The sequence below is a fragment of the Rhinolophus sinicus genome, linkage group LG01 (genome assembly GCF_036562045.2).
Source record: "Rhinolophus sinicus isolate RSC01 linkage group LG01, ASM3656204v1, whole genome shotgun sequence".
Taxonomy (NCBI): domain Eukaryota; kingdom Metazoa; phylum Chordata; class Mammalia; order Chiroptera; family Rhinolophidae; genus Rhinolophus; species Rhinolophus sinicus.
The window spans coordinates 204,188,087-204,214,353 of NC_133751.1; the positions used below are offsets into that span (position 1 = coordinate 204,188,087).

General features: G+C 50.5%; 1 protein-coding gene across 1 annotated transcript in view; it reads left to right on the forward strand.

The window, feature by feature from the left end:
- MROH2A (maestro heat like repeat family member 2A) overlaps positions 1 to 26,267 on the forward strand; it is a 46,447-nt gene that overhangs the window by 1,557 nt on the left and 18,623 nt on the right. The window contains exons 3-21 of the mRNA XM_074331576.1: positions 1,880 to 1,898; positions 2,725 to 2,814; positions 3,048 to 3,229; positions 8,417 to 8,548; positions 8,774 to 8,936; positions 11,251 to 11,349; positions 12,105 to 12,256; positions 12,775 to 12,918; positions 14,044 to 14,136; positions 14,325 to 14,403; positions 14,490 to 14,603; positions 16,879 to 16,955; positions 17,254 to 17,373; positions 17,704 to 17,814; positions 19,839 to 19,992; positions 21,059 to 21,099; positions 21,523 to 21,664; positions 21,921 to 21,973; positions 22,398 to 22,505. Of these exons, the coding sequence (XP_074187677.1) occupies positions 1,880 to 1,898; positions 2,725 to 2,814; positions 3,048 to 3,229; positions 8,417 to 8,548; positions 8,774 to 8,936; positions 11,251 to 11,349; positions 12,105 to 12,256; positions 12,775 to 12,918; positions 14,044 to 14,136; positions 14,325 to 14,403; positions 14,490 to 14,603; positions 16,879 to 16,955; positions 17,254 to 17,373; positions 17,704 to 17,814; positions 19,839 to 19,992; positions 21,059 to 21,099; positions 21,523 to 21,664; positions 21,921 to 21,973; positions 22,398 to 22,505 (2,073 nt within the window). The remainder of the gene's footprint in view (positions 1 to 1,879; positions 1,899 to 2,724; positions 2,815 to 3,047; positions 3,230 to 8,416; positions 8,549 to 8,773; positions 8,937 to 11,250; positions 11,350 to 12,104; positions 12,257 to 12,774; positions 12,919 to 14,043; positions 14,137 to 14,324; positions 14,404 to 14,489; positions 14,604 to 16,878; positions 16,956 to 17,253; positions 17,374 to 17,703; positions 17,815 to 19,838; positions 19,993 to 21,058; positions 21,100 to 21,522; positions 21,665 to 21,920; positions 21,974 to 22,397; positions 22,506 to 26,267) is intronic.

Sequence of the window (26,267 nt, forward strand, 5' to 3'; positions counted from 1 at the left end):
GCAGAGGCAGGAAGCTCAGTAGAGTGACAGCATATGAGAGTAGCTGGTTTTATGAATGGATGGTATGTGAGTCAAATATGATTGTCATAATCTGGACAAAATAATTAAAAGTATTTTTATTTTGGAAAACCAAGCAGGGCCCACTTCCCCTGTCTTCATGTTTTCTCTGGATAACGTGTTCAGGGCATGTCACTTTTTGCCATGGCTTACGCACTCACCATGCGTGTAATAAAAAATGGCCCCTTTCTCCACCCCTCCTGATCACCGTGTCCTTCACAATGTGACTTTGTAGCTCTTCCCACTAAGAGGAGAGGGCTATTTCTCCACCCCTTGAGTCTGGGTTGGCCTGTGACCTGCCTTGGCTGATAAAATGTGGCAGAGGTGATGGGTACCGGTTCCAAGTCTAGGGTGCAAGAGGCCTTTCTGTTTCTGCTCACTCTCTTGGAACCCTGTCCAGCTGCTGTGAGGACAGCCTGGGCTAACCCTGATGAGAGACAGGTGTCCCAATTATCTTGGTCACTTCGGCCAATAGCTAGCCAACTGCCTGATACCTGTGTGAGGTCATCCTAGACCAGCCAGCCCTTGCACAACCCACCATCTGACTGTTGATGCACGAGTGACTCCAGTTGTGCTTAACTGGACAAGGCCCAGACCAACAGAACCACCTAGCTGACTACCCATAGACTCGTGAACAATAGTAAGTGGTTGTCAGTCATTATGTTTTGAGGTGGCTTATTACACAGCAAAGGCCAACTGATGTATTCACTTTTCGTTCTACATCCATGACGTTTCATGTGTTGAGTCTTTAGACCCTCAGAGGACAAAGAGGAGTCAAGGTCTGAGGGGAGTCAAAGGAGGTAGGGCAGAGGGGCTATGAAAGAAGGGGCACATGGTAGTTGTCTCTATATTGGCGTCTGTTCCATATTGGTCAATATGTCTCCAAAGGGCAGACCGAGGAACAATGTGTGACTTTTGTGTGTGACTTTTCTGGCACTGTATAGAGCATGCTCACTTTCTAACCATCCAGATCCAATGAAGTGGAAATCGGTTACAGAGAGTAACGAACTTCCTGGTATCAGAGATGTTCAAGCAGAGACTAACGAACCCACTCTGGGCAGGGAGGGCAAACTCTGAGCAAATTTACAGTCTTACACCTAAGTGGCTCCGAGTCTTGTTCTGTTGCCCAGTGATGCATAGAAAGGTTTCCGGAGGCCCATATTTCATTGCTCACACTGGTGATCTGGACTCTCTCTCACAGTTATAAGTGACAGGGAAATCTTTCGGGTCCCACTTTTGATTTAAGGAAACAGGGTCTCTGCTTCGTTGAGGTTCTTCATCTTCTAAGTATTCTGCCAGTGGGGACCCCCTTCCCCACGCTGCAAGTCCTTGAGGAAGAGGAGTTCTTTTTTCTTTGTCACCTCCTTCCCTGTAGCTGCCCTGACCACACCTTCCCACCCTGGGGCCCTATGACCACATCCCCAGGGGACGCCGTTGTGAATCACCCACCCCCTCCCCACTATTTTCCTTTCCCAAACAGGCCACCGTACTTCATCAGACATGTGTTTAACAGAAATGTTTAACGGCAACATAATGTGAGATTTTTATCACAGGGCCCTCTGCACCCCTCAGAGCCCTCAGGTGACAGAGACTCAGGGAGGCAGTTGGACCTTAAAGTTCCAAGGGCCTGGGCCCTAACGGTGGTGATTCTAGTGAAGCCCTCCCGCTCTGCCAGGAGACCCGGTTCCTCATCCGCGTTATGACTGAGCGGCCCAACTTCTCACTTCTTTGACAATCAATCCCGCCACTGTCCACATTCCCATTGATGTGTATTAGGCAATGAACGGACCTTCTTCTTGTGTTGTATTTTTTTTCCATCGAGGAGAGAACTCTGAGAAAAGGTCAGTATTTAGGTCCCAGAGGAGATCTTTAAAGCATTCCCAGAAGGACAGAGCACAGGATGGTGAAGGGCCCAGGGATGGGCCCTTTCTCCTCTTCTAGGAGAAAGGGTCTGGGGGCTCTCGGTCCTCCATCTTGACATCCATGTTGGTGTTTGTCAGTCCTCAAGAAGCTGCTGATGTAAGAGTCCCTTGACAGGACTATGAGAGTTGCTGAGGGGGATTTGTCATTAATCTTTAGTTTTCAGCGTCTAGAAAAGAGGAAGGGAGGGCCCACTTAACCAAGTGTCTTAGTTATTTGTTGCTGTGTAACAAACTGCCATAAATGTATTGGCTTCAAACAACACCTATTTATTATCTCATAGTTTCTGTGAGTCAGGAGTTGGGCACAGCTTAGCAGGGTCCTCTGTTCGGGGGCTCACAGGGTGCGCTCAAGGATGCCCGGCTGCGATCTTCTTGGAGTTCGGTTCCCGCCCCCAGCCCCCCATGTAGTTGTTGACAGAATCCAGGTCCTTGTGGGGATAGTACTGAGGCCTTGGATTCCTTGTCGCATGGCCCCCTCTGGAGGCACCTGACGGCATGGCTGTCACTTTTCAAGGCTAGCAGGAGAATGTTTTTCTCCAGTCTGCTCAAATGGAGCCTAAATGACAGAATGTGATCAGGAGAGTGACTTCCCATCACCTTCACCATATTCTATTGGTTAGAAGTGAATCGTGGGTTCTGCGCACACTCAAGGGGCGGGGATTATACAGGTGGGATGCACCGGGGGTCGTCTTAGACTGTGCAGTCAATGCACCAAGTATTTTACAAATCTTGTGTCTCTCAAAAGAGACTGAGGAAGAGATGGCAGAAGCAGCCATAGACTCAAATGAGGACCTGTCGGAGGAAACAGAAGAACCTCTGGAGCGAGACGATGGTGGTAAGAAAGACAGCCATGTCCTTGCATTCCTGTCCCATCTTGACCACTAACTTCTTGAGGGCCAGTCCTTGCTGATGCCTCAGTTTCTCCATCTGTTCAGTAGACAGGAAGGTCCCTGCCCAATCACATCACAGGTGGAGCTAAGGCTGTGCAGGTGTCAGTGAGACTGGGGCACACGGAGCACCTCCTGGGATGGTCATCAAAGAACCACACCTGTGCCACCTTTGTCTCAGGTACTTTCCAACAAGTCACAAACCTCCTCAACATCATGGACAGCGAGTCAGCAAAGACAGACACTGCTGGGGCAGGTCCCGACATGCGGAAGACGCTGGCCTCGGTGATAATCACAGAGAAGGCCACCACCGAGCCCTGTGTGGTCATGAACGCTCTCATCCGCTGCTTGCAGGTGCCGCAGGTAAGGCCTCCTCTCCCGCAGCCGCTGCTCGGAGCCCAGCCACTGTGGCTGTTGTGCGTCCATCCACCGCCCAGCACACATGTATTGATTGACTCTCACAGGTGTGGACTAGGTGCTGGGGTACAGAGATGGGCAGGACTGAGGGCTTCTTGCTCCTTGAGGGCCCAGTGGGGCGTTCACGGTTTTTAAAAGCTCCTCTATTCGGACACAGGTTTGGGAGCCATCATCCTAGAGCAGGGTTTGCTCCTGTGGGCCGACATGGGGCATCAAAGGCAGAGCAGACATGGTGCAGGGACGCTGGGCCAGTTGGGAGACTGTTCCCTGGGGCAGGAGACTGGGGGAGAGTTTGCTGAAGGGAGTGACGGGAAGGGTGACAGGAGATCATGGTGGGCCTTGAACGACACGGGTGAGTTTGGACTAGAGCAGCAGAGGGCTTGTTGAAAGCCAGTGTGGGGGCAGAGCCCCAGAAAGTAGTTTACGGGCTCTCGGCCTCACGTGGAGGGGTGCTGGCTCGGGTAGTAGATGGCCATCAGCTGGGGCTGGTTGGCCGTCAGCTGTAGCCAGTTAGCCAATTAGCCGCTAATATAACTGCTGCGGCTACTAAGGAGAGCCGAGGAGAGTGGAGGAGAGTGAAAGAGAGTCGTCGGTGGGTTGCAGACAAAACGGACAGCAGGTCGCACGTCCAGTGAACCCAGCCTCCAGTGAGACCGTAGTGGTATGACTCCCCTACCTATGGCTCCGTGGGTGTTCCTTTTTGGCCTCACCATATCCTGCGTTCTTGTATGGGGAGCGGGAGCAGAGACCCCGCAGGCCTCCCTGCACGACAGTCATAGCAGGCATCTGCTATCTCCTGCCATTTCAAAGGCAGACCCCAGCATCTGCTCACCTGCCACATGGTTCGGCTTCCAGAGTGCTGCAATTTCCTATGCAGCCAATGGGCCACATCAGCGGCAGGAGCCCGCTCTAACCATCGTACCCACACTAGGGCATCTGCTTCATCATTGCCTGGGGACACTAAGGGGGAGTGACCTGTGACATGCATTAAGGTCACCTCCTTTTTCTGCCCTAGGTCCCAGAGGTCCTGCCACATGGCTTGACCCCACAGTGGACGGTGTCCCACCAACCAGTTTTGGTGTTTCCATGTAGGGAGCCACAGCGTTAGGCCCTGGAACACTGCCCAGCTGTCAGTGCAAATAACTAGGGGCCCAGGCTCATGGCTGATCACCATCCACACAGCCCGTAATTCAGCCCACTGGCTACTCTGGCCCATCCCAGTATCAAACCAAATGGTGTCCGTTTTGTCTGCAACCCACCGACGACTCTCTTTCACTCTCCTCCACTCTCCTCGGCTCTCCTTCGTAGCCACAGCAGTTATATTAGTGGCTAATGGCTCAATGGCCACAGCTGACGGCCAACCAGCCCCAGCTGATGGCCATCTACTACCCGAGCCAGCACCCCTCCACGTGAGGCCGAGAGCCTGTAAACTACTTTCTGGGGCTCTGCCCCCACACTCCACCCCTACAGGTTCTCGCCTCACAATCTACGCGACAAGCGTCTTCCGCGAGGGTCCCTGTGTCATATTAGCCTACTGACACCTATGGACGAAAAGAAACGGTAGTCTTAGGAACCAACAATGGCAAATCCCTTCCATCTGGGAGGATACATGCCAGCTTCTTGTCCTGGGAAAGGAGGGTTGCTGCCACTGGCACCTTTCCCGGTTTGTGGTACCAAACCTTTATGGCAGTGCTTGGGGTCCCTTGCATAGTTTCAACATGTAACAGAACAGGGGACCCCATAATAGGCCATAGTGAGAGCACATAGTTTCCTCGCAAAATCATCCCGGTATCGGGACCTCTGTATACTACAGTCACTTGAGGTGGCCACTCAGCCACCACCCCTGGCGTCACTTGCAAATCATGAGTCAAACCGCCCCCATGGGGCTATCAGACCCAACCACCGACAGTGGGGCTTTTGACCTGCCAGGGCCAAGTCCATTGCTGCCGTTCCCCTGCTTTCAAGCATGTGGGTGCTGGCAGCAAAATGTTCCCATTTCTGCCGTAGCCTGGCTTTAACAGAGTCTCACTGGTGGTAACTTGTAATTGAATGGGAGCGGCCGTTCGATGTAGCAGAGCTTCTACTGGCGCGGGCCCTCTCTTCCGTGGTCTCTCATTCAGGACTCTCAGGACGTCCCATAGACGCGAGGCCCAGTCACGCATCGTGGGAGGGTGTTTTGACACCTGGAGACCTTGCTTCAAAAGACCATTATAACGTTCAATCATGCCAGCTGCTTGCGGATTGTACGGGGTGTGAAACAGCCATTGCACGTCCATCCTGGCAGCCCAGCGCTGCACTTCTTGCCCCGTAAAATGGGTACCCCTGTCACTTTCAATGACTTGGGGGCGCCCATAGAGGGCGCACAGCCGTGTAAGGGTGACCACTGTATGCCGCTGATCCGCAGCCGGACAGGGCCAAGCAAACATCAACCCCGTAGCAGTGTCCACTGCTGTAAATGCATATATCGCATTGCGGGCCTTAGGCAGGGGTCCAATGTAATCCACTTGCCAGCGAGTGAGGGGTACCCTCCCTCGCGTAATCTGCTGTGTCTCCCAGGGGAGCCTCCGCCTTTGAAAGTTCCTTGTTCAGTGAGTCTGGGGCGGGGCCTGAGGAATCAGCATTTCTAGTAAGTTCCCAGGTGAGGCTACTGCTGGTCTGGAGACCACACTTTAAGAGCTGCTGGATTTTAGATTAGCCTTTCACCTTTGGAGGTAGGTAGCAAAGGAGTTCTTCATAGGGGTTCTTTATAGAAAGTTTAATCTTCTAGAAAAATGTGTGGCAGCCATGAAGAAGGTATGCCAGAGTCAGGGGCATAGGCAAGGAGTTTCCATAACAGACTTTTAAAATGTAGGTTTTATGATTATTCAGGTCTGGTGAGGCCAATAGCTCAGGAGATGAGTGACCTTGAAGAGATAATTTGTTACAGACCCCAGGAGGTGAGGGCCATCTGTGCCATGCAGGGCCACATGGGGAAGCAGCAGGATTGGGTGAGAGGCTGAAGGAATGAGGGGAAACTGGGCAAGAGCATTTCCTGTGGTTTCTGGTGGGGGAAGGCTGGGCAAGGCGGGGTGAGCAGAATCAGGATTGTCCTGTTTGAGTAATTTCAGTGGCTCTGGGCAGAGGGACTGTCCCTGGCTGTCTGGTGCCTGGCCCTGCGGTGGTTAGGGCAGGTGGGTAACGGCTCAGCATGTGAGGTCCCTTAGTTGGGGTGTGGGCTCTCTAGTTGAAATGCTCGTGGGTGAGTTGTTTACTATCTGTAGGAACTGGCTAACCTGGGAGGGGCGAGACCCCAAGATGTCAAAGCATCGGGAAATACAGAAAATTTAAAAACGTGGTTGATACCCAAGGGGTAATCAGTGATCAGTGGCAATAAACAGACAATACGTAATAGGCATGTATTCAAAACTAACATGGGTCAAAGATTTTAGTTATTCTCTAGTGAAGGAAACAGTAAGATATTAAAATCTGTTAACGTGAGAATCTTACTTATATTTATATGTATTCTTTACCAGACAATGTTTATTTGTATTACCACAAGCAAGAATCGTTTTCAATGCTATGGTGGAAATGTTTGCATTGTGTTCAGTTTTCTACAACTTAGCTTCTATCCTCTGGAGCTATAACATCGCCTAGACAGTCCCGGGACAGACACCCACTGCCCCAGGCCCGATAACCCCAGAGCAGCTGGCAGGCAGCACCACACACACTCCTCTGGAGAGCACCACTGCCCGTTTCATGCCGGTTTGCAAGACTTGCACAGTTTTTCTCTCATGACCATAAATATTCTCCAAAGATTCATCTTGGTTCCAGAAAAGGCTGGCCCTATTATAATTCTCCTGGCCATTTACGTAGGTGCAACAAGAAAGTTAATTGAGTACGTAGGCCTCCTTGAGTTTGCTTTGAAAATCTAGAGCATGCCTTCTCAATGGGGGATACTGCCCCAAAATGGGTAAAATTGGTTCTTGGGGGACTGAAAAAAAATCTTACTTTTTAATGTATAAAGCACAGAGATGTATACAGCCTATAAGCAGATACATAATATGTATGTGGTATTAAGGGTTTGGGAGGGGAGAATATTAAGGGGGAAAATGTCTAAGAAGGCTCCTTAGGGAGCAATGAGAGAGAGAGAGAGAGAGAGAGAGAGAGAGAGAGGAAGAAGGAGGAGGGAGGGAGGGAAGGAAGGAAGGAAGGAAGGAAGGAAGGAAGGAAGGAAGGAAGGAAGGAAGGAAAGAAGAGAAAGGAAGAAATGGTTGATAAATACTGGTCTACTAAACAGCTAAGACCACAGAATTATCTTCTATCCAGGAGTTTTCATGAGGAATCTCTGATTAGCATCTTATAAGCCTCTATTACTTGCTGTACCAAGACTAGGAAAGCAAGACCAGCTCTCCGTAATAGATTTGACTAGTAGAACATAAATTTAGGTGACTTCCTCCCTTCTTGAAATCCTCAAATTTGCTAAGTCTCTGGACTATTGGGAAGTGACCTTCTTACCACCGGGGGGGAGGAAACCATTTTCCCAGAGGGCTTTGCAGTCACCAGCACACATTCCTTCGGAGTGGCTGGTGGTACCTGATTAAATGAGGGTTATTCTCAAATATGACTCCGGGCATGGCCTGGGTTGTACAATCTCTTTGTCCAATCCTATCCTAAACCAGGCCATCTGTAATAGTGATAAGTGCTATCTAGGAATCAAAATAGAGTCAGTGGAACATTTCCTGGTCTTGAACGCTCCCTGACTAGGGCAAAGGGCAGGGTGAACCACCCTTTTGGACTATCAATTGAGCCAGTGCCAAGTTTGAGGAGGACCTTGCGTGCTGACCATTTGACCCCTGCCTTGCTGAGTGTGCCAGACTGAGATGAGGGACGGGAGACAAGATTTGCAGGGCACACGGAGAGGACCAGTTGGAGGCGTTGGCTGGGAGGAGGGAAGGGGAGGTGATGGAGAGGGAGGAATTGAGGTCAGAGGCTTCGGCGATTTGAGGATGGGGAACCCATGCCCAGGTGGGGTGTATAGGAGGAGGTCAGGTGAAAGGGAATAGATGGTGCACTGTGTGCTCAGGTTGGGCTGGGCCCGTCCTTGGCCCCACTGCCCAGTCCAGGACCTCCCCACCCGCCATACTTGTTTCCCAGATTTCCACCCAGCGCACAATGAACATCTACAACATCCTCCAGGAAATCATCCAGCAGGAGGGGGAACTGGAGGAGCCATGTGTCCAGAGGCTGGTCGCCATTGCCTCCCAGGAGATGAGGGAGCTCCCCAAGGTAATAGGGCCCTGGGCTCCGTTGGGGTTCCACCCACCACCAGTCCTGGCCTGGGCTGTAGGTAGGCACGGCCTGGGATGCCCAAAGCCCTTGTCCATTACCTCAGGGGGCGCGGAAAGGCTTTGCCCCAGGGAGCCCAGCAGGGCTGGAGCAGGCCGGGGGCGGGATGGTTTTCATGAGGCCCCAGGTGGTGGTGGCACCACACGTCCCTCTCCCGTCCCTCAGATGGAAGGCTACTTGAGGGCAGAGGTGGCTAGTGACACCCTGGTGGCTCTGTCCCGAAACCACTTCAGCTTGGTCATGTATGAGCTGCAGCACCACCTCAAGCCCCTCGACCTCACGGATGAATTTGTCATCATCACCCTGGCGAAGCTGGCCCATAGCAATGGTAGGGCACGTGGGACCTCAGCCCCAGCTTCTGGCCCCTTCGGGCCAGCCCAGGGCTCTCTCCTGGTCTCTGCCTCTCTCCATTTCTGTTGTCTCTGCCCCACGCTCTCCATTTCTCTCTTGCCTTATCTTTCTCTGGCATTCCTTTTTTCATGTCCACGTGTCTGTCTCAGCTGTGAAGATTCTCTGTGTGTTTCTGCCTCTCATGTTGGTCTCTATTCCTCTGTTATTCCATCTCCTCCAAACCGCTCTCTTTCCTCTTTCCTCTCAGGCTCCATTCTTGTCATCTCGCTTTCTCAAGAGGCGGGTTGTTTGTTTTTTCCCAAACATTTCTGTCTCGTTCCCTCTCCTTTCATTCTACAAACGGGCACTGAGTGCCTGCTCCATGCAGGTGCTGTGGTGGGTGCATGGCCACGTGCACGGTCTCTACCCTCATAAAGGACCACAAACAAGAAAGTAGGTGAACACAATATGGTATGAGGGGTGTGAAGAGAGCAGCCAGGTGGCCGCTTGAGAGCAGGATGAGGGGAGAGGACCTCTGCTCTGTAGGGTCCTCATGGAGGTAGTGATACTTCAGCTGTGACCTGAAGGATGAGATGCTGATATACTGTGAAGAACGGGGTGGGGGAGAACATTCTGCACTAAGAGAACATCATGTGCAAAGGTCCTGAGGCAGAGAAAAGCTTACTTTCCCTGAAGAGCTAAGACGTAGAGAGTGACGGGGAGATGGTGTAAGATGAGGTTGGAGAGTTAGGCAGGCCTAGTGGGTACAGAGTCTGGACTATGACTATAACTGAGGGTACTAGAAAGCCATTGAGGGATTTTAGGTTGCAGACTTGCCTGATGAAACTTAGGTCCCAGGAAGACCATTCTAGCTGTTGTATGGATGGAGGATGGAGACGGATTGGGAGATGTGTAAATGTGAGGTGACGTTGGCTCGGGCTGGATCGCATTTAGTGAGCTGTGGACAGATATGACATACAGATGGGGCTCTGGTCGATGGGACTGCTGATGGGTTGAGTGCAGGAGGTGAAGGAACAAGAGGGATTCAGAATGACTTCCATGTTTCAGGTTTGAACAACTGGGTGTATGGTGGGTTCACATCCTGAGACGGGAAACACGGGGAAAGAGAATTTGGGGGCTCAGATAAAAAAACCTCATTTGCATGTACCAAGTTCCCACTCCTCGTGAGATGGCCAAGTGGAGAGGTCACGTGGGGAGTTGATGTGTGGATGCAGGGTTCAGAGGGCAGGTCTGGGCTGGACCTTCCTACCAGGGGCTTTGGAGCATAGGTGGTATTCAAAGCCACCAACCCCGAGTGAGTGAAAGCAGAGAGAAGAGAGTCAGCACCCAGCCTGGAGAAGCCCCTGCACTGAGAAGGCTCAGGGAGATTGGAAGGGTGTGGGGAGGAAGGGGAGCATGGTGTGTCGTCGTGGGGCCTGTGAGGACGAGCATGATTCAGAAAGGGTCCAGAGGCCAATTGTGACCCACCTTGTGGAGGGATCTGGTCAGATGAGGCTGGAGAAGGCCGCTTGGCTGAGAAGAGTTTTGCGGCATGCTAGGGATGGGGGCCTGGGGGGCTGGAGAGAGGAGGGAGGAGAGGCTGTGAGGCAAGAAGGGTCAGCGCTCGCTGTGAGGGGAGAGAAATGAGATGGCAGCTGGAGGAGCTTGTGGGGCCGGGGCCAAAGAGCCAGGAAAGACGGACAGAACAGACGGATGGAGAGGAGGGAGGGGCCCAGCCTGGGAAGGAAAGTCTGAAGAAGGTGAGTTGGCAGGGATGGGAACTCCCAGTGCAAGTGGAGGCCTGGGCTTGGAGCGGGAGTGGAGGGTGGGTCTGTCACCAGTTTCTCTTTCTCCAACAACCTCTCTTTCCTCTCATCCTTTCCCATCTGTTTCCTTTCTTCTGTGTGCCTGTTGCCATCTTTTAGACCCGCTTTCTCACTGGCTGTGTCCCTGTTTCTTCGTTCATCCAGAACATTTGTGGGACAGCCTAAGGGGCCAGACATCTTTCCGCGGCGGCTGGACGCCCTCTGAGAGCCCACTGTGTCTCCTCCCTCCCACTCCTGCCTCTCCCGCTCTTCCCTGTGGCCCTGTCTCAGCTCTTTCTCCTGTTCCTCCCCTTCTCCCGCTCCTCTTCCCTTTCCTGTCTTCCCCTGTGTCCACTTCTAGCTCCCTCTTTTTACCTCACACTGACTTCCACACCATTAGCTGTGGCCCCAGAGGGGCAAAGGGGTTCCCCTGGCTTGCACTGTGGGGGGCTGGGTTGTCCTCTCCTTGCTGACCCCCCTCCTGGTGGCCTCTCCCCCACCGCGCAGTGTTTGAGTTCATGCCCTACATGGGTATCACCCTGGCCACCATATTCACGATGCTGAGACTCGCCAACGAAGCCAAGATACGACAGGTGATCTGTGGTGGTACGTGTCCCGTGCGGGCCTGCAGGTCTGGCCCAATCAGGGTGCTGGAGCTGGAGGGAAGACTGGGGTAAGGAGCAGGTGGAGGGGCTGTTGAACAAGAGACAGGTTGTTTGTTTATTCCCAAACATTTGTGTGGCCTCTGATTGGCTCTCTGGGGGGAGGAAGCCATCCCTGTGACTGGCTTTAGCTTGCTCTGTAGTTCAGCATTTCAGGAGAAGACCAGAGAAGGGTGCTAGGATTTACAGGAGATGGAGAGCAGGGGAAATGTCTCCATGTTGGGCCTGACGGGCAGGTCTTAGATGCTCTTTACATCTGATCTCCTTGCCCCAGGTTTTGATTCCATAATGTGTACGTGGTCCCCAAGTCCCTGACACCTGAGAAAAATAGGGCAACCTGTGTCTGCTACCCTCTGCATTGGAGTCCCAGGTGTGGGTCAAGAGTAATATTCCAGTTCCCACCATCGACCCCTGTCTGTGAATCTCAAGCGATGAGGCCTAGACATACCTGTGTGCTTAACATCCCCTCGGGGGTGTCTTTCCCACACAGGTATATGAGATAAAAATTAGAAGGCTGTGTGGGATTGGAAGGGCAGAGGGGGGGGATGCAGAAAGGAGTTTTCTGGGCTGTCTTTGGCCATCTCAGTACCCTGCCAGCTGTGGAAGTGTGTGAGCGCTCCCTCCCTCCTGGAGGAGGTGGTTTGGGAAGGCTTTGTCCTGCTTCCTGCCCCTCCGGGCTCACCCCTCTCTCCACGGTAGCCATGGAGACCTTCTGTGAGACAGTGCAGTTCTACCTGAAGCATCTGGAGGACAGTGTGTACCCCGTGATGACCGAGGAGCAGTTTGCTGTAAAGCTCTTCCCGATGTATCGCTATTTTGTGACCGTGTGGCTGAAGAACCACAGCCCAGAGGTGAGACATGCCTTTGTCCAGGGCCCCGAGGTCCCCCCAGGTCACAGCTCCCCAGCCTGTGGGGCTGGGAGGGCTGAGACTCTGCGGGGTCCAGCGTCACTCCCGGATCCCCAGAGAGGCGGTGACTTGACTAATGGCAGAGCTGGGGGCTTGTGACGCTAAATGCATCGTGGCACCTCAGGAGGCCGGCTTGATAAAGCTGCTAGACACGGGGCATGTCACCTGCAGGCAGGTGCTCTCCGAGCGTTTTACCTACGGGAGCTATCTCCACGTCAACTTTATGACTGTTTTACAGATGGGAAACTGAGGCACAGACAGGGTTAGCTCCTGCCCAAGGTCACCTATGTGGCAGAGCCAGGACTCACGGGGACAGTCTGGCTTCACTGCCCAGCCTACTTCCAAGGTCCCCTCTGTCACATGTCCTTGATTCTGTGGATGGGGCTGACATCACTGGGCCCGTCTGTGGGTCCTGGGCCAAGGAGTCCAGAGATCGCCCCAATGCCCCGCTCCTGTGGTAGGTAAAGCTGGGGGTCATCAAGTCCCTGAAGCCCATGCTGAACCTCCTCCTGCCCAACGACGACCTGCGGGAGCAGGTGTACGACTACATCCCCCTGCTGCTGGCAGAGTACCAGGGCGGCCTGGAGGCCCTCTTCATTACGCAGGTGCGGGCCAAGCGGGTGGGCGTCCCGGCTGAAGGCTCGGTTCCCACGTGTCCCTGGGGGTATCATCTGGCGGGAAGGTGGGATGTCAGATATTTTGACATCTCACAGCAGACCCAACATCTGTACTACGAGGGGACATAGGGCCTGGCACTTTGAAGGTTTTTGGGAAAACACTGCAATTCCAAGTGGAAGGGGCAAGACCCCAAAGGGTCTTAGGGCCCACAGTGGGGCTGCAGTCTTTGTATTAGTTTCCTAGAGCTGCTGTAATAAAGAACCACGAGGTGGGGGGCTTAAAACAACAGAAAGGTATTCTCTCATGGTTCTGGAGACCAGACGTCCAAGGTCAAGTGTCGGCAGGGCCGCGCTTCTTCTGAAGGCTCCAGGGGAGAATCCTGTCTTGCCTCTTCCAGCTTCCGACAGCCCTAAGCATTGCTTGGCTACGGCAGTGTCACTCCAAACTTGCCCTTCATTTTCACCTGGCTTTCTTCTCTGTGTCTCTCTGTGTCCTCTCCTCTTCTTACAAGGACACCAGTCATTGGATTTAAGACCCACCCTAAATCCAGGACAATCTCATCTGAGACCCTCAACTAATTACATCTGCTAAGTCCCTATTTCCAAACAAGGTCACATTCTGAGGATACAGGGGGACATGAATTCTGGGGGACACCCTTCAGCCCACAACAGCCTTTAACCTGTGTCAGGTGGAGCTGTTGCAGGGCTCTGGGTGGAAGTCTGACTTGGGCTGACGTATATTATCAAGTGGCCACTCATTGACAAATGAGGCGTGGTCCTTACCTGTAAAAGCAAGGAGAAGAAATGAAAATGACGGTTTTAGGGAGACACCTGTAGGTCATTCTGGCTAGAGAATGGGAGTCACCTCCAGGTGACTAGGAGAGAAAGGTGAAGATGACCTAGAATGTCACGCTCGGTGGCCTAGCCCAGCGCTTCCCCAGCTTCACTGTGTACAGGAATCGCCGGGGGGCTGGTTGAAACACAAGTTCAAGTTCAGCAGGTCTGGGGCACGCCCGAGAGGCTGCATTTTTAACCACACTGAGTAGCGAGGGTCTAGAGTGTGACCCTGAGTTTGGAGAAGGCCATCGGCTCCCAGCTGCCCACCCATTGCAGGTCTTGAGGCAGATCCTCGAAGTGTCGGTCATCACCAGCACCCCTGTCCCCCAAATGCAGCTACACAGCATTTTCACGGAGCTGCATGTCCAGGTGAGGTTGGCAAGCTTGTCTGGGCATGGCATTCTCGGGTTGGATCAGGAGGAAGTGGGCTGCCACCGGTGGCATGGCCCCCCAGGACAAAGGGGGGATGGTGGTGGAGCCCCTGCTTGCTCATGCACACCTGCATCCTGCTGTGCAGCTGTGAGCTCACTCACCTTCCCTGCGCGCCCTCACCCCAGGTGTGCACCAAGGCCCCTGCCCAGCAGCAGTACTGCAGCCAGAACCTAATGGAGATCGTGCACTGCTTCATAGCCCTCGGTGAGGCTCCGAGCCCCAGCTCGGCACTGCCTGCTCCCCTCCTCTGGCTCCGTGGGCACAACTGAAACAATCCTTCCCCCCTGCAGCCCGCTCCTACCCCAAGGAGCTGATGAAGTTCTTCCTTAGCCAGACGGAGATGAACAAGGAGGCCACCCGCGTAGGGACCCTGACCCTGATTAGGGCAGTGGTGAGCGCCGATGGTGAGCAAGGGCGGCGTGGGGGGGGTGGGGCCAGGGGAGGAGGGTCTCATCCACGTCTGGACCTCTGTCACTTCCTCTTTTGTAGACACTACTGGGTGGGCCAAGGAGCACAGGTCTCGGCTGCTTCACGTGTTCTGTCCTTGGACCTAACCAGCACCATGGCCCACTCTCCCCACCCCCAACCCTCTCCCTAAACCTTGAGTCTCAGCTTCCACCTGAGTCGCAATTTCAACGTGTTCATCTGAATCCTAGTACTAACCCCAAAGCTAAATCAAAAGTGAATATAAGGCATAGTTATATCATGTAGATAAAACCCTAAAGCCTCATTGACCCAATGCCCAACCTTAGTCTAAACCCCTGCTTCTAAACCCCTAAGTGCAAACTCTAAACCTGGCCTTGATATCAAAAGGGAAATGCTGTCCCCAATTGAGGCAGCTCAGACAGCGTGTTTTGGACAAGGCGCCCCCTGCTGGCAGCATACGGCCCTGTATGTGTATGACCTGAGAAGAGCATAGATGGCAACCCTTCAACTGGGTGCCCTCCTGCAGTGCATAAACTGGGCAATTGTATATGAAGGACCTTCTGTTGACAGTAAACCCTCTGTTAAAGAAATTCAAACTTAAGCAGCAACGAGACCATTTTTACCTATCTGATGGGCAGAGATGATAATGATTCGAGTTGATCTAGCCATTTTTCTGTAAAAGTCCAGATGGTAAAAATATTTTCAGCTTTGCAGGCTACGTAGTCGCTGTGACAATTACTCAACTCTTCCACTGTAGAGCAAAAGCAGTCATAGACTGCAATGGGTGCTGTGTTCCAATAAAACTTTATTTATAAAAACAGGGCTGGATTTGGGCTGGATTTTAGCCCGTGAGCTACACTTTGCTAATTCCTGGTCTAGTATAAGCTTCTTATACTGCATTGACAAGGGTGTAAATTCATAAGGAATTCTGGATGCTCAATTGGTTAGGGACCAAAACCTAGGCTCAACAATCCAACTACTCATCAATTGTCTGACAGAAATAATTGGCCAAAGGTAATTGGACAAAGATGTTCATTATAACCTTGTGCATTAAAGCAAAACAGAAAAACAACCTGAATAATTTTCTACAGGGAATTTGTGGAATAAATGATGCTACACCTGCATAATGAAATATACAACCATTAAGAATGTAGTCAATCTACATTTTTTCATGAAAAAGCTGCCTTCTATGTATTAAGTGTAACAATACAGTAGGCAACAGTATATATAGCATGACCCTGATTATTTGAAAGAAATCTATATGTTTATTTATGCAAAAATGGGTTTAGAAGGACACACCAAAACTATTAACAGTGGTTACCTTTTATTTTAATTTTGCAGTGAATATATACTATTTTTATATTCAGAAGAACAACATCATTCCCTTTAGTGCCTGATTAACTGCCACCCTCTATCCCATCCTCATTTCTTCTTTTTCCTCCACCAGCATTGACTTCCAGTCACATCTAACCTTGAGCGTAGCATCAACCTGAGGGTCTAACTCTAATTCTGTCCATACTGATCTCTCCAGAACCTTCTCATGGTGGCGCTTTCTCACTGCCCTTAATCTTCTTCTTTCTTTAAATGGGTGTGCTGTCATCAGCTCTACAACTAGCAAACACACAGCAGCACGTCTTGTGTGCCAGGCACTGTGTTAGCTCATTATTACTCCCAGCAGCTCTGTCAGGGAGGTACTGTAATTATCCACATTTTACAGGTAAGGACACTGAGGCACAGAAGGGCTAAGTAATTCACCTGAGGTCACACAGCTGGGATGTGGCAGGGCTAGCATTTGAACCCAGGCAGCTTGGCACTGGAGCCCAGCTCTCCACAGTTGTGCTTTGCAGCCCACTGTGTGCCGAGCATTGTGTGTCCAGCTGAGGGTACTACAGAGTTCTTAGGTGGAGACCCCATTTTTCAAGGAGAGTCCAGCTAGCTTCAAAAGAGACACAGAAAGCAGAGGCCAAGGGAGCGAAGCATAAACACATTGCCCCCTGGGCTGGGGGACAGGGGGTGGGGGGATTGTGGGGACAGGGGGGCTTCTGAGGGAAGTGCCCCTCAGCGTGTGGTGGTGATTTGGAGGCTCTCAGGAGGCTGCCATGTGCACAAGCCCCCTGACGCCTGGCTCCCCAGGGAAGGTGGCGGGTGAGCCTGTCTGGGCAAGGCGTGCTCTTGGAGCCTCACCGCTCTGGGCAGCTCCTCAGAGCCCAGCCCTGAAGCCGGCTGCCCTCCAGGCTGCTTTTCCTCTTTCAGAGCCCAAAATGAATATCAAGACCATCTACCTGGCCATCCGGGTGGTCAAGAACACCCTCTCTGACACTCGCTCAAAGGTAAGAGGGCAGAGGCCGGCAGGAGATGGCGCTCAGAGGTCTTTGCTGGGGAAGCAAAGGGAAGCTGGGCGGGCGGCCTTCACTCCTCTCCAGGTCTGTGGGTAGAGGCTGGTCTCCTCAAGTATCGCCTTTTGATGGAAAACTTAGCTTCCCGGCCAGCACTGAGCAGGGCTGGAGGAGAGGGAGGCCCATGGAAACTGTGGCCCCACTCTCACTCTCACTCTTACCAAGAGTGCAGGGGGCCCTGAGGCCGGGAGCCCACCCCAAACCCCAGCGTGTCTGCGCCCTTTCCCCTCAGGTGAGGATGGCCGTTCTGCGCATCATCGGCCAGTTGGTTCTGTCTGGCTTCCAGGACAGGATCAAAGGCTGGGGCCTGAAGTACGTGTCCGTGCAGCTGACCCTCTCCACCTACAAACTGGTGAGTGGCCCTGACATGCCGACCGTGGAGCAGCTGGACTTTGGAAACGGTTTCCAAAGCATTGGAGAAAGAATGTACCTGAGCTTGAATCTCCATGCATCTACGTTCATGACACAAGTACACAGACACATGGTAAACTGCAGGTAAAGATGGGGGCAACCACACAGGCAGAAGCCTAGAAAAGACAGAGAGATATGCACAGCCTGAGCACCCTGGAGTGCCAGTATCTGGGCATCGAGCCCTGTGGGGGTGAGGAGACCACAGCCAAGACTACACACAACAAGCCCCTTGCCAGCCCACAAGCAGGGACCCCTCGTTTCTGCATTCCAGACAAATCGCCGGGAGAGCTATTATCAGAGGGACCTGGAAGAGAAGATGGTCCACAAAGTCACCATGGATATCGTCAGGATCATAACCTCTTCCGTCAGTGGGATGACCAACGTGAGTGAGCCCCAGCCACCTGCACGCGAGGCGGGCATGCTGCAGCTGAGGGCTCATGTCTGCACTGCCCAGGCTCAGGGGAATGGTGCATGCCCAGAACTCTGTTTCTTCCATTCCCACTGACTGCAATGCCTGGGGGCCCCGATCTTCCAATTGCCTGAGCTCTCATCCTTCAAGATCCAGTTCCAGAGGCAGGTCCTCGATGGGAGCTTAAAGCCCCTAGATGTTAAGGCAGTGCCTGGCACTCAGTAGGCCTCAATACGCATCAGTTGACTTATTGCCTGAAATGTGTTTATTACCTTAAAGCCCTTCAGTCCAGTTGTGTGTGTGTGTATGTGTGTGTGTAAAGGTGTGTAAAGAAATAATTTTAGTGGTTTAATTCCACAAATATTCGGTGAGTTCCTACTATGCAAAAGATATGAGCGCATATATCAGAAGGGCTCCATATGACTCCAAGGAGTTCGCAGGATTAAGAGGAAACAAATGTGTCAACTTGTAATTGCAACACACTGTGGCATAGCAATAAGATAGGAAAAATTTACCATGACAGCTCAAGGAGTTTATTATGGTCCATTAAGTGAGGCCACAGGCTAGATGGCCCTAACCAGTGGCAGACTGTCTTAATAACAGAAATAATGAGAAGAATAATGATTGCTACAATCCACTGAGCACCTGCATATAGCAGGTGCTATTAGGTGTGCAACATGTAAAGTCTCAGTTAATTATCTCCCAAACCCTACGAGGGAGGGTCTCTTGTTATTACCCTGTTCTTGTAGATGAGGTAGCTAAGGCTCAGAGAGATATTAATTTGCTCCAGGCCTTGAAGCTGGTAAATTGTGGAGCCAGGATTAAAATGCTCTTTTCAGTTTACCACACTGCCTCCCTGGGGGAACCCAGAAGCTGGGGATTCTAGCCCTGGTGGCCAGAACAGGTCGAGTGACAGCACTTGCTAGTTGGTGGCACAGGATCCTCACCCAAAACTCCCAGGAGTGTGGAGTGAGGCTAAGGGGCACCAGGATTAGCTGGGGGTGTTCAATGATCATCCAAGGAAGGGGGAGACAGCAGGGTGAAGTTGGAGGGCTGCAGACACAGCTACAAGAATCTGTATCAGTCAATGTCCTCCAGAGAAAGAAAGCCAGTAGGACGCGCACACACACACACACATACACATGCACACAGACATGCACACACATGCACACAGACATGCACACACACAAATGCACATGTACACACATGCACACACAAATGCACATGCACATAGACACACACGAATGCACACACACACGCACACAGACACGCACACACATGCACACACAAATGCACACGCACGCACACACGCTCCTGTTTTCACTGTATCTCAAAGCATTGTGTTATGCAGTGGTGGGAATGGCAAGTCGGGAATTTGTAGGTCAAGCCAGCAGGCTGCAAACTCAGTGTAGCTGCCATTTTGAGGCAGGATATCTTCTTCCTCAGGGGAAACTGTTTTTTTCTTTTCTCTCAAGACTCTTTAACAGATGGGATGAAGTCCATCCACACTATCAAGGATATTTTCCTTTATGGATTGTGGACTTTGGTCACATCTACAAAAACCTTCACAGCCACACTTTGATTAGTGTCTGACTGAATAACTGGGTACCCTCACCAAGACAAGCTGACACACAAAACCGACCATCACAGTTGGCCAGCACAGCTGGGTCATCTGCCCAGTGTGCCCCTCTACAGGATTTGGGGTCAGAGGGAAGGCGCTGGTCACAGAGGACGTGATGGGTGTGGAGTTGGTGTGAGGTCAGCAGGGAGGGAGCTTGGGCATCCAGGACTAGCGGACTCTCTCGGCCATATCAGGTGGGTGCCACTTAGACGGCCCTGACAAAGAGCAGGGCTGGCGGCAGAGCCAGTCATGGCTGAGGCTGTCAGCAGTGGGGGCGTGGTTCTGGAGAATTGGTGAGTTCTACACTGTGGGGAAGCTGACCGATCTCCTCACGCGGCCATGGGACACCCCGGCTAATCCCGCCCTCCCCCCGCAGGAGTTTTGGGTGCGGCTGCTGTGCTATATCATGGAGACGGACTTCACCGAGGCTTTGACCCCCATCTGCATCAGCCTCACCAACCTGGCGGAACAACAGCTCCACACCGAGGACGTGCAGGACGTGCCCGATGGGTGTGGCAGGAGCAGGCACGGTGGGCAGCATCCCTGGGCCACCTGGTGGGCTTGGGCAGGTGGGCCGCTCCATGTTGCGGAATGTTTCCCCTCCTCCAGGAAGCGTCCTGAAGTCCACACAGCCAGGCCAAAGGCCCACTGTGTCCTAGTGGAGGAGGTGTTAGCATTGGGCCAACTTCCTGTGGCATCTCACTCCCATCCCTACACCCCTGGCCCAGACCACAGGCCCAGCTCCCACCCTGCCGAGGTCCTGGCTCAGCCTCTTTCTAGGTGTGACTTCTCTGGGCTTCTGGAAGCAGCTGGAGGAACTAGGGGTGTCCTGTCTGAGTCCTTTGCAAACCACCCCTTTGGGGTCCCCATGATTGAGCACTGTTCATATCAAACTCTCAAAAAAATGACTCGGCCCACCTACATATGGCATGACACTGCTGTCCCAAGGGGGTTTCTCTCATGGACTGGGGACTTCGCTGGATGGGCATGGCTGGCAGTGGAGCTGATTTTGGGAGCCCTTTAGGACCCAGGGACAGCAAAGGGTGGAGCTTGCTCTGAGCAGCCAACTAGACCACCCCCTGTGGCTTTCCTTATGCACCCCCCCCCATCCTCACTCTGGGGCTGAGTCCTCTCCTGCCCCCCCCCCCAAACTGCAACTTCTCAGCAGCCCTGGTCCTCCCTTGCTCTGTGGTCCTAGTGTTTGCTTCTTATGGACTCATTGACTCCCAAGGCCTGTGGTTGGGATGGAGGTGGGGGCAGCTGTCTGATCACTGTTGACTCAACAGATGTCAAGGTTCCCAGGAGGAGACAGACACTCTTAATAGCAGGTCCTGCTGCCCACTACAAAGTGGGCATATCCTGAAAATAGCATCTTCTATATCCCAGCGCATAGCACGATTGTCCACTCTTCCCAGGATAAGATTAAAATTATGTTCTTTATGGAAAACCCCTATGCAGACCCACATTCCATTATGGGGACAATGGGATAGTGTCAGGGAAACACCTCCCAGGGTAAAGCCTCCCGCGGGGACACAGGGCACATCTTGGACATCAGACCAGGCGCTTCAGGAGGGGTTGAATCTTTTTCTTCCTCAGTGGACCTGCCCACGCCCCACAAGCTGCTAGCCCGTCTCCTGGTGAGTGGCTCGCCTGGGCTGTGCCCTGGCCTGGCTGAGGCCATGTCCTGTGGCACTTCTCCCTTGAGCTTCCCAGAGCCCTAAGAGGGAGGAGGGAGCTGGACGCTTGGCATGGCAGACCTTTCCTTGTTCCTATTGTCCCTCTCGGGTAGATGTGTCAGGGACCTGCTCTCAGATTCCTCCACTCAGCCTTTGAGCAGCCTCAAAACATCCCCTGGACAATGGCCTGCCTGCCCCCGGGGTGGGCTCAGTCCTGCACCCATGTGTCCTCCTCGTGTGGGCTCTGGACGCTAATCTATGATCCACGGAAGGTTGGGGTGGGGAGGGCGCCCGTGGTCTTGTCCCTCATCTCCTTTCCAGGAGCGAGGTGCCCGGAGCTGCCCAGGCCAGGCAGAGCCCCACTGGCGTCTCGGTGCCCTCCAGGTGCTGATGTCGTCCCCTTACAAGGGGGAGGGCCGCGGGGTAGCCATGCTCAACCTCCTGAGGATCCTGAGCCACAGCATCGCTCCAGCCATGGCTGACACGTGGGAACTGGAGATCCCACTGCTGGTCAAGTACCTGGAAGGTGAGGTACCCGGGGTGCCCACCCCGAGCCAACTGCCCTCGAAGTGTACAGGCTGGGGTACTAATCACGTGGCTTGAACAACAGGAGCTGAGGTTTGAGGTGGACCAGCACAGCCTCTTTTGGTCCTTGGCGAGGTGGGGAGGGAAAGGCAGTGTGTGGTGAGCCCACCCATGGAGGCTTTTGCAGACCTAGGTAAGGAGATGCCCCAGAGGGGAGCAGCAGAAGAGAGTGGCATGTGTGACCCTTCTTTCTGCAGAACATACTGAGTTTACTTGGAATCAGAAGACTTGGGAGGACAAGCTGATTCAGGTAAAGAGGTAACCCAGCCAGCTGAGGTCGGGGCGGGGAGAAAGGGGAGGGATGATAAGAGGGCACTTGGTAGGGTTGGCATGTGGGGAGCTTTGGAGCCCCAAAAGGACACCTTCTCCTTCTGTCAGAAGACTTGGAGGTTATCCACAGCTATACCTATCAGCACGGGAGAACAAAGGGCCTTCCACTCTGAGAAATCAAGTGCTCAGGAAATCAGCATGGGGGCGGGGGTGGCACCCCTCCCACCAGCCCCCAAGACGCAGCTGTTTCCCAGACCCACGGGGCCACCAAACATTAGCACTGGATCAGGGCTTTGTGGTCGGGTGGTCCAGAGATTGGAAAAGGGGCTAGAAAAGGGGGGTCACTACTTAAGGTCACACAGCCTTCCTGGAGCACTGCCCACCGATGTCTTCTGCCTCCCCAGTTTCTGAGAAACTCCCTCAAGAAGACTCGGGGTTCCAACTGGAGCCTACGTCTGAGCAAAGAGCTGAACAATCAAATTGAGAGCTTTGACAGCCCCTCTCTGGAGAAGGTTGGTCCCCTCAGCCTCAGGGCAGTTCAAACAGGGAGGGGACTCAAGAGATGTTGGAATGGAGAGGCTTACACTGTGTGTGAGAGCAGCTGCACCGGTCTACAGGGTCCTGGGAAGAGAGGTGGGTGGTCCAGACGAGTGAGTTTTAGTTTTTTGTTTCTCTTTAAGAACCTGCTTTGTTGAAGCTGGGGCTTTCTCCTCCAGTCACCAGCTTCCCCATCTTTCTCACTTTACTCTCCATCTGAAGATGTATCATAGCAGAGTCCAATAGGCAAGGATTGAGATGTCTGAACAGGTTTTGGCAAATATTTAAAAGGGTGAGAATGACACTGAACCACGGAAAGCTAAAGAAGTCACCAGGTTCTAGCTCAGCAGTAAAGATAAGGCCTGGAGCAGGAAAAATAAAGAGGCAAGCTGGGGTTTGGAGCTGGACTCCCAACTGCCCCTACCCCCAGCTGACAGACTGCTGAATATGTTTCCTTACACCGGACTCATCCAGATACTGGATGACCACATGTGTATATTTCACCATGAAAAGTTCTTGATAAAACTATAAGCACTGTTGAAAGAAATCAGAGAAGGTTTCAATCAATGAAAAGCATCCCATATTCATGGATTGGAAGATGATACAGTTTAGATGACGACACTCCCCAAATTTATCTGCAGATTCAACATGACCCCTATCATAATTCCAGCTGGCCTTTTCTTTCAGAGATTGATAATGATCTTAAAATTCATATAGAAATGCAAGGGGCCCAGAATACCAATATAGTTGTATTGTGATCAAAAAAAAAAAAAAAAAAAAAAGAGCAAAGTTGGAGGACACAAACTTTGCAATTCCATGACTTCTTGCACATAACTACAATAAACAGGACAGTGTGACACTGATACAGGATAGACATATAAATTGGTGGAATAGAATTGAGAGTCCAGAGATAAACCTCACATTTACTGTCAAGTGATTTTTGATAAAGGTGACAAGATAATTCAATTAAGAAAGAATTCTCTTTTCCATGAATGATACTGGGACAACTGCATACCCCTACAAAAGAATAAAGCTGGACCTTACCTCACAACATACACAAAAATTAACTCAAAATGGATCATAGATGTACGTATAAAAGCTAAAACTCTGAAACTCTTGGAAGAAAACAGATGTAAATCTTCGTGACCTTGGCTTGGGCAAAGTCTTCTTAGATATGACACCAAAAACACAAATGATGAAAGAAAAAATAGATAAATTGAACATCGTCAAAACGAAAAACTTTTACACTGGAAATAGTACCATCAAGAAAGGGAAAAGACACCCCAAAGAATTAGAGAAAATATTTGCAAATCAAGCCCCTAGGATATATAAAGTACTCATAACTCAATAATAAAGAGACAAATAAGCCAGTTAAAAAAAGCAAAGGATCTAATAGACATTTCTTCAAATAAGATACACAAATGGCGAGTAAGTACATGAAAAAATGTTCAAAATTATTACCATTAGGGAAATGCAAATCAAAACCACAATGGGGGTACCTACTCCATACACACAAATATGGCTATCATAAAAAAGGCAGATAATATCAAGTGTTGGCCAGAATGTGGAGACATTTAAACCTTCATATATTGCTGGTGTGAATGTAAAATGGTGCAGTAGCTTTGAAAAACATTTTGGCATTTCTTCGAAATGTTAAATATAGAGTTAACACATGACTTAGCAATTCCACTCCTAGTTACATATGCCCAGGAGAAATGGAATCATACATCCACACAAAAACTTGTACATAAATGACCATAGCAGCATGATTCATATAGCCAAAAAAGTGAAAACAACTCCGATGTCCATCAATGGATGAGTGGAGAAACAAAATGTGGTCCATTCATACAATGGAATACTCTTTAGCCATAAAAAGGAATGAAGCGCTGATAGCTGGGATAAAAAGGCTGACATTTGAAAACATTTTGTTAAGTAAAAGAAGCCAGATGCAAAGGGACACAAAAGGCCACATATTATATGATTGTGTTTATTTGCAATGTCAAGAATAGGCATCTCCATAGAGACAGGAAGTAGATTAGTGGTTTCCAGAGGCTGGGGGAAATGTGGATTGACTGCCAATGGGTACAGGGTTTCTCTCTGGGGGTATAAAAATGTTCCAAACTTAGATCATGATGATGGTTGTACAAGCCTGTGAGTATCCCACTGAATTTGTAAACTTTAAATAGGTTAACTTTATGGTATATGAGTTATAGCTCAATAAAGATGCTTAACAAAAGGTTTGCACAGGTGTCAACTAAAAATGTGCTTGTTGAAATATACACCCTTTATAGGTAAATATGAAAAATAACTAACAGTAAATTATATCTTATAGTTACCTTCTGTAGCTAAATGCTATAGATTTGCAGGTATAAGTTCTTAGCAGATGCCAATTTAAAGCCAGATGTTCATTTGAAAGAAAGTTGTATATAGTATTTAATGAGCAAATGCATACAGTTTAACCATATTATAATAACTCACTCAACTTAAGGAAAATAAATAAATACGTAGAATTTTATTGGCTCAGATAACTTGAAAAGGCACAATTGGATACAGCAGCTTAGGAACTTCCTCAGGACCCTTCCAAGCTCTTCACAGCTAGACTGGCGTCCTCCAGGTGTGGGCAAGATGGCTACCTGTAGTCCAGACTTACAACCCCAGTAGATGGAGCCAATCTCATCCCCAAATTAATATGCTGAAATTGTTATCGTCCTATATACAAATAAAAACAAAAACACGATGTCATGAAAACAGATCCTCTTCAAAGGAGCAGTGCAATGTAAAATATATAATTAGTAGATAGTCAATCCTAAAATATTGACTGTATGACAAAATGTGAAACCAATGTGAAGAACCCAAAATTACGAGAGGCAGGAATGCTAAAAGAAGCCCTAATAAAATAAACACGATATCTCTTGTTTGGAAATAGGAAGTCTCAATGTTGTAAAGGTGTCCATCGTCCTCAAATTAATCTGTAATATAATTTACTCCCAGTCAAATTCCCAAAAGGAGTTTTTGTGGAAATCTGACAGTTTTATAGAATTTGACAAGATTATTTCTAAGTTCGTCTGAATGAAAAAACATGTAAGAGAATAGCTAATTGAAAATGAAGCATGTTAAGGAAGGCTTTGCTATCCCAGAAAAATCAAAGAGTTAGTGTACCAAATAAAATAAAACTGTGGGACAACCAGAAGAATATATTGATGAATATTTTGATAATCTTAATATGGAATAGGCCTTCATATGCATGAAAAGAAACCAAGAAAGACAAAGGAAAAGAAAGACACGTTCCCCTAAGAAAATGAAATTTTTCTGTGTGACAAAGCAAAATTGCCATGAATAAAGTCAAGAGGGAAATGAGACAGTGGGGAAACATACTGCTGAGAGTGATGGCTCAGTTGAGTCTTCTGATAGGTGATGATAAGAAACGAGCATCAGACTGTGCCTGATTTTAAGTCCTGGTTCTGTCACTTTCTGCTTATTTTCTCATCTGTAAATATAGTAATTGTAGTTGCCTTCTAGAATGGTTGTGTGGATTAACCGAAATAACATGTTTGTTTTCGTTATTTTCCCAAATATACACACAGAGTTCTTATAAATAAAACATAAAATAAGGCAAATAACCCAGCAGAAAATGGGGAAACAATATCGGCAGAAATTCAAAGAATGGATGGATCACGAGACTATGCAAAGGTGCTCAACATGGCTAATAAAGAAACAGACAAAATGCAAATATCCCA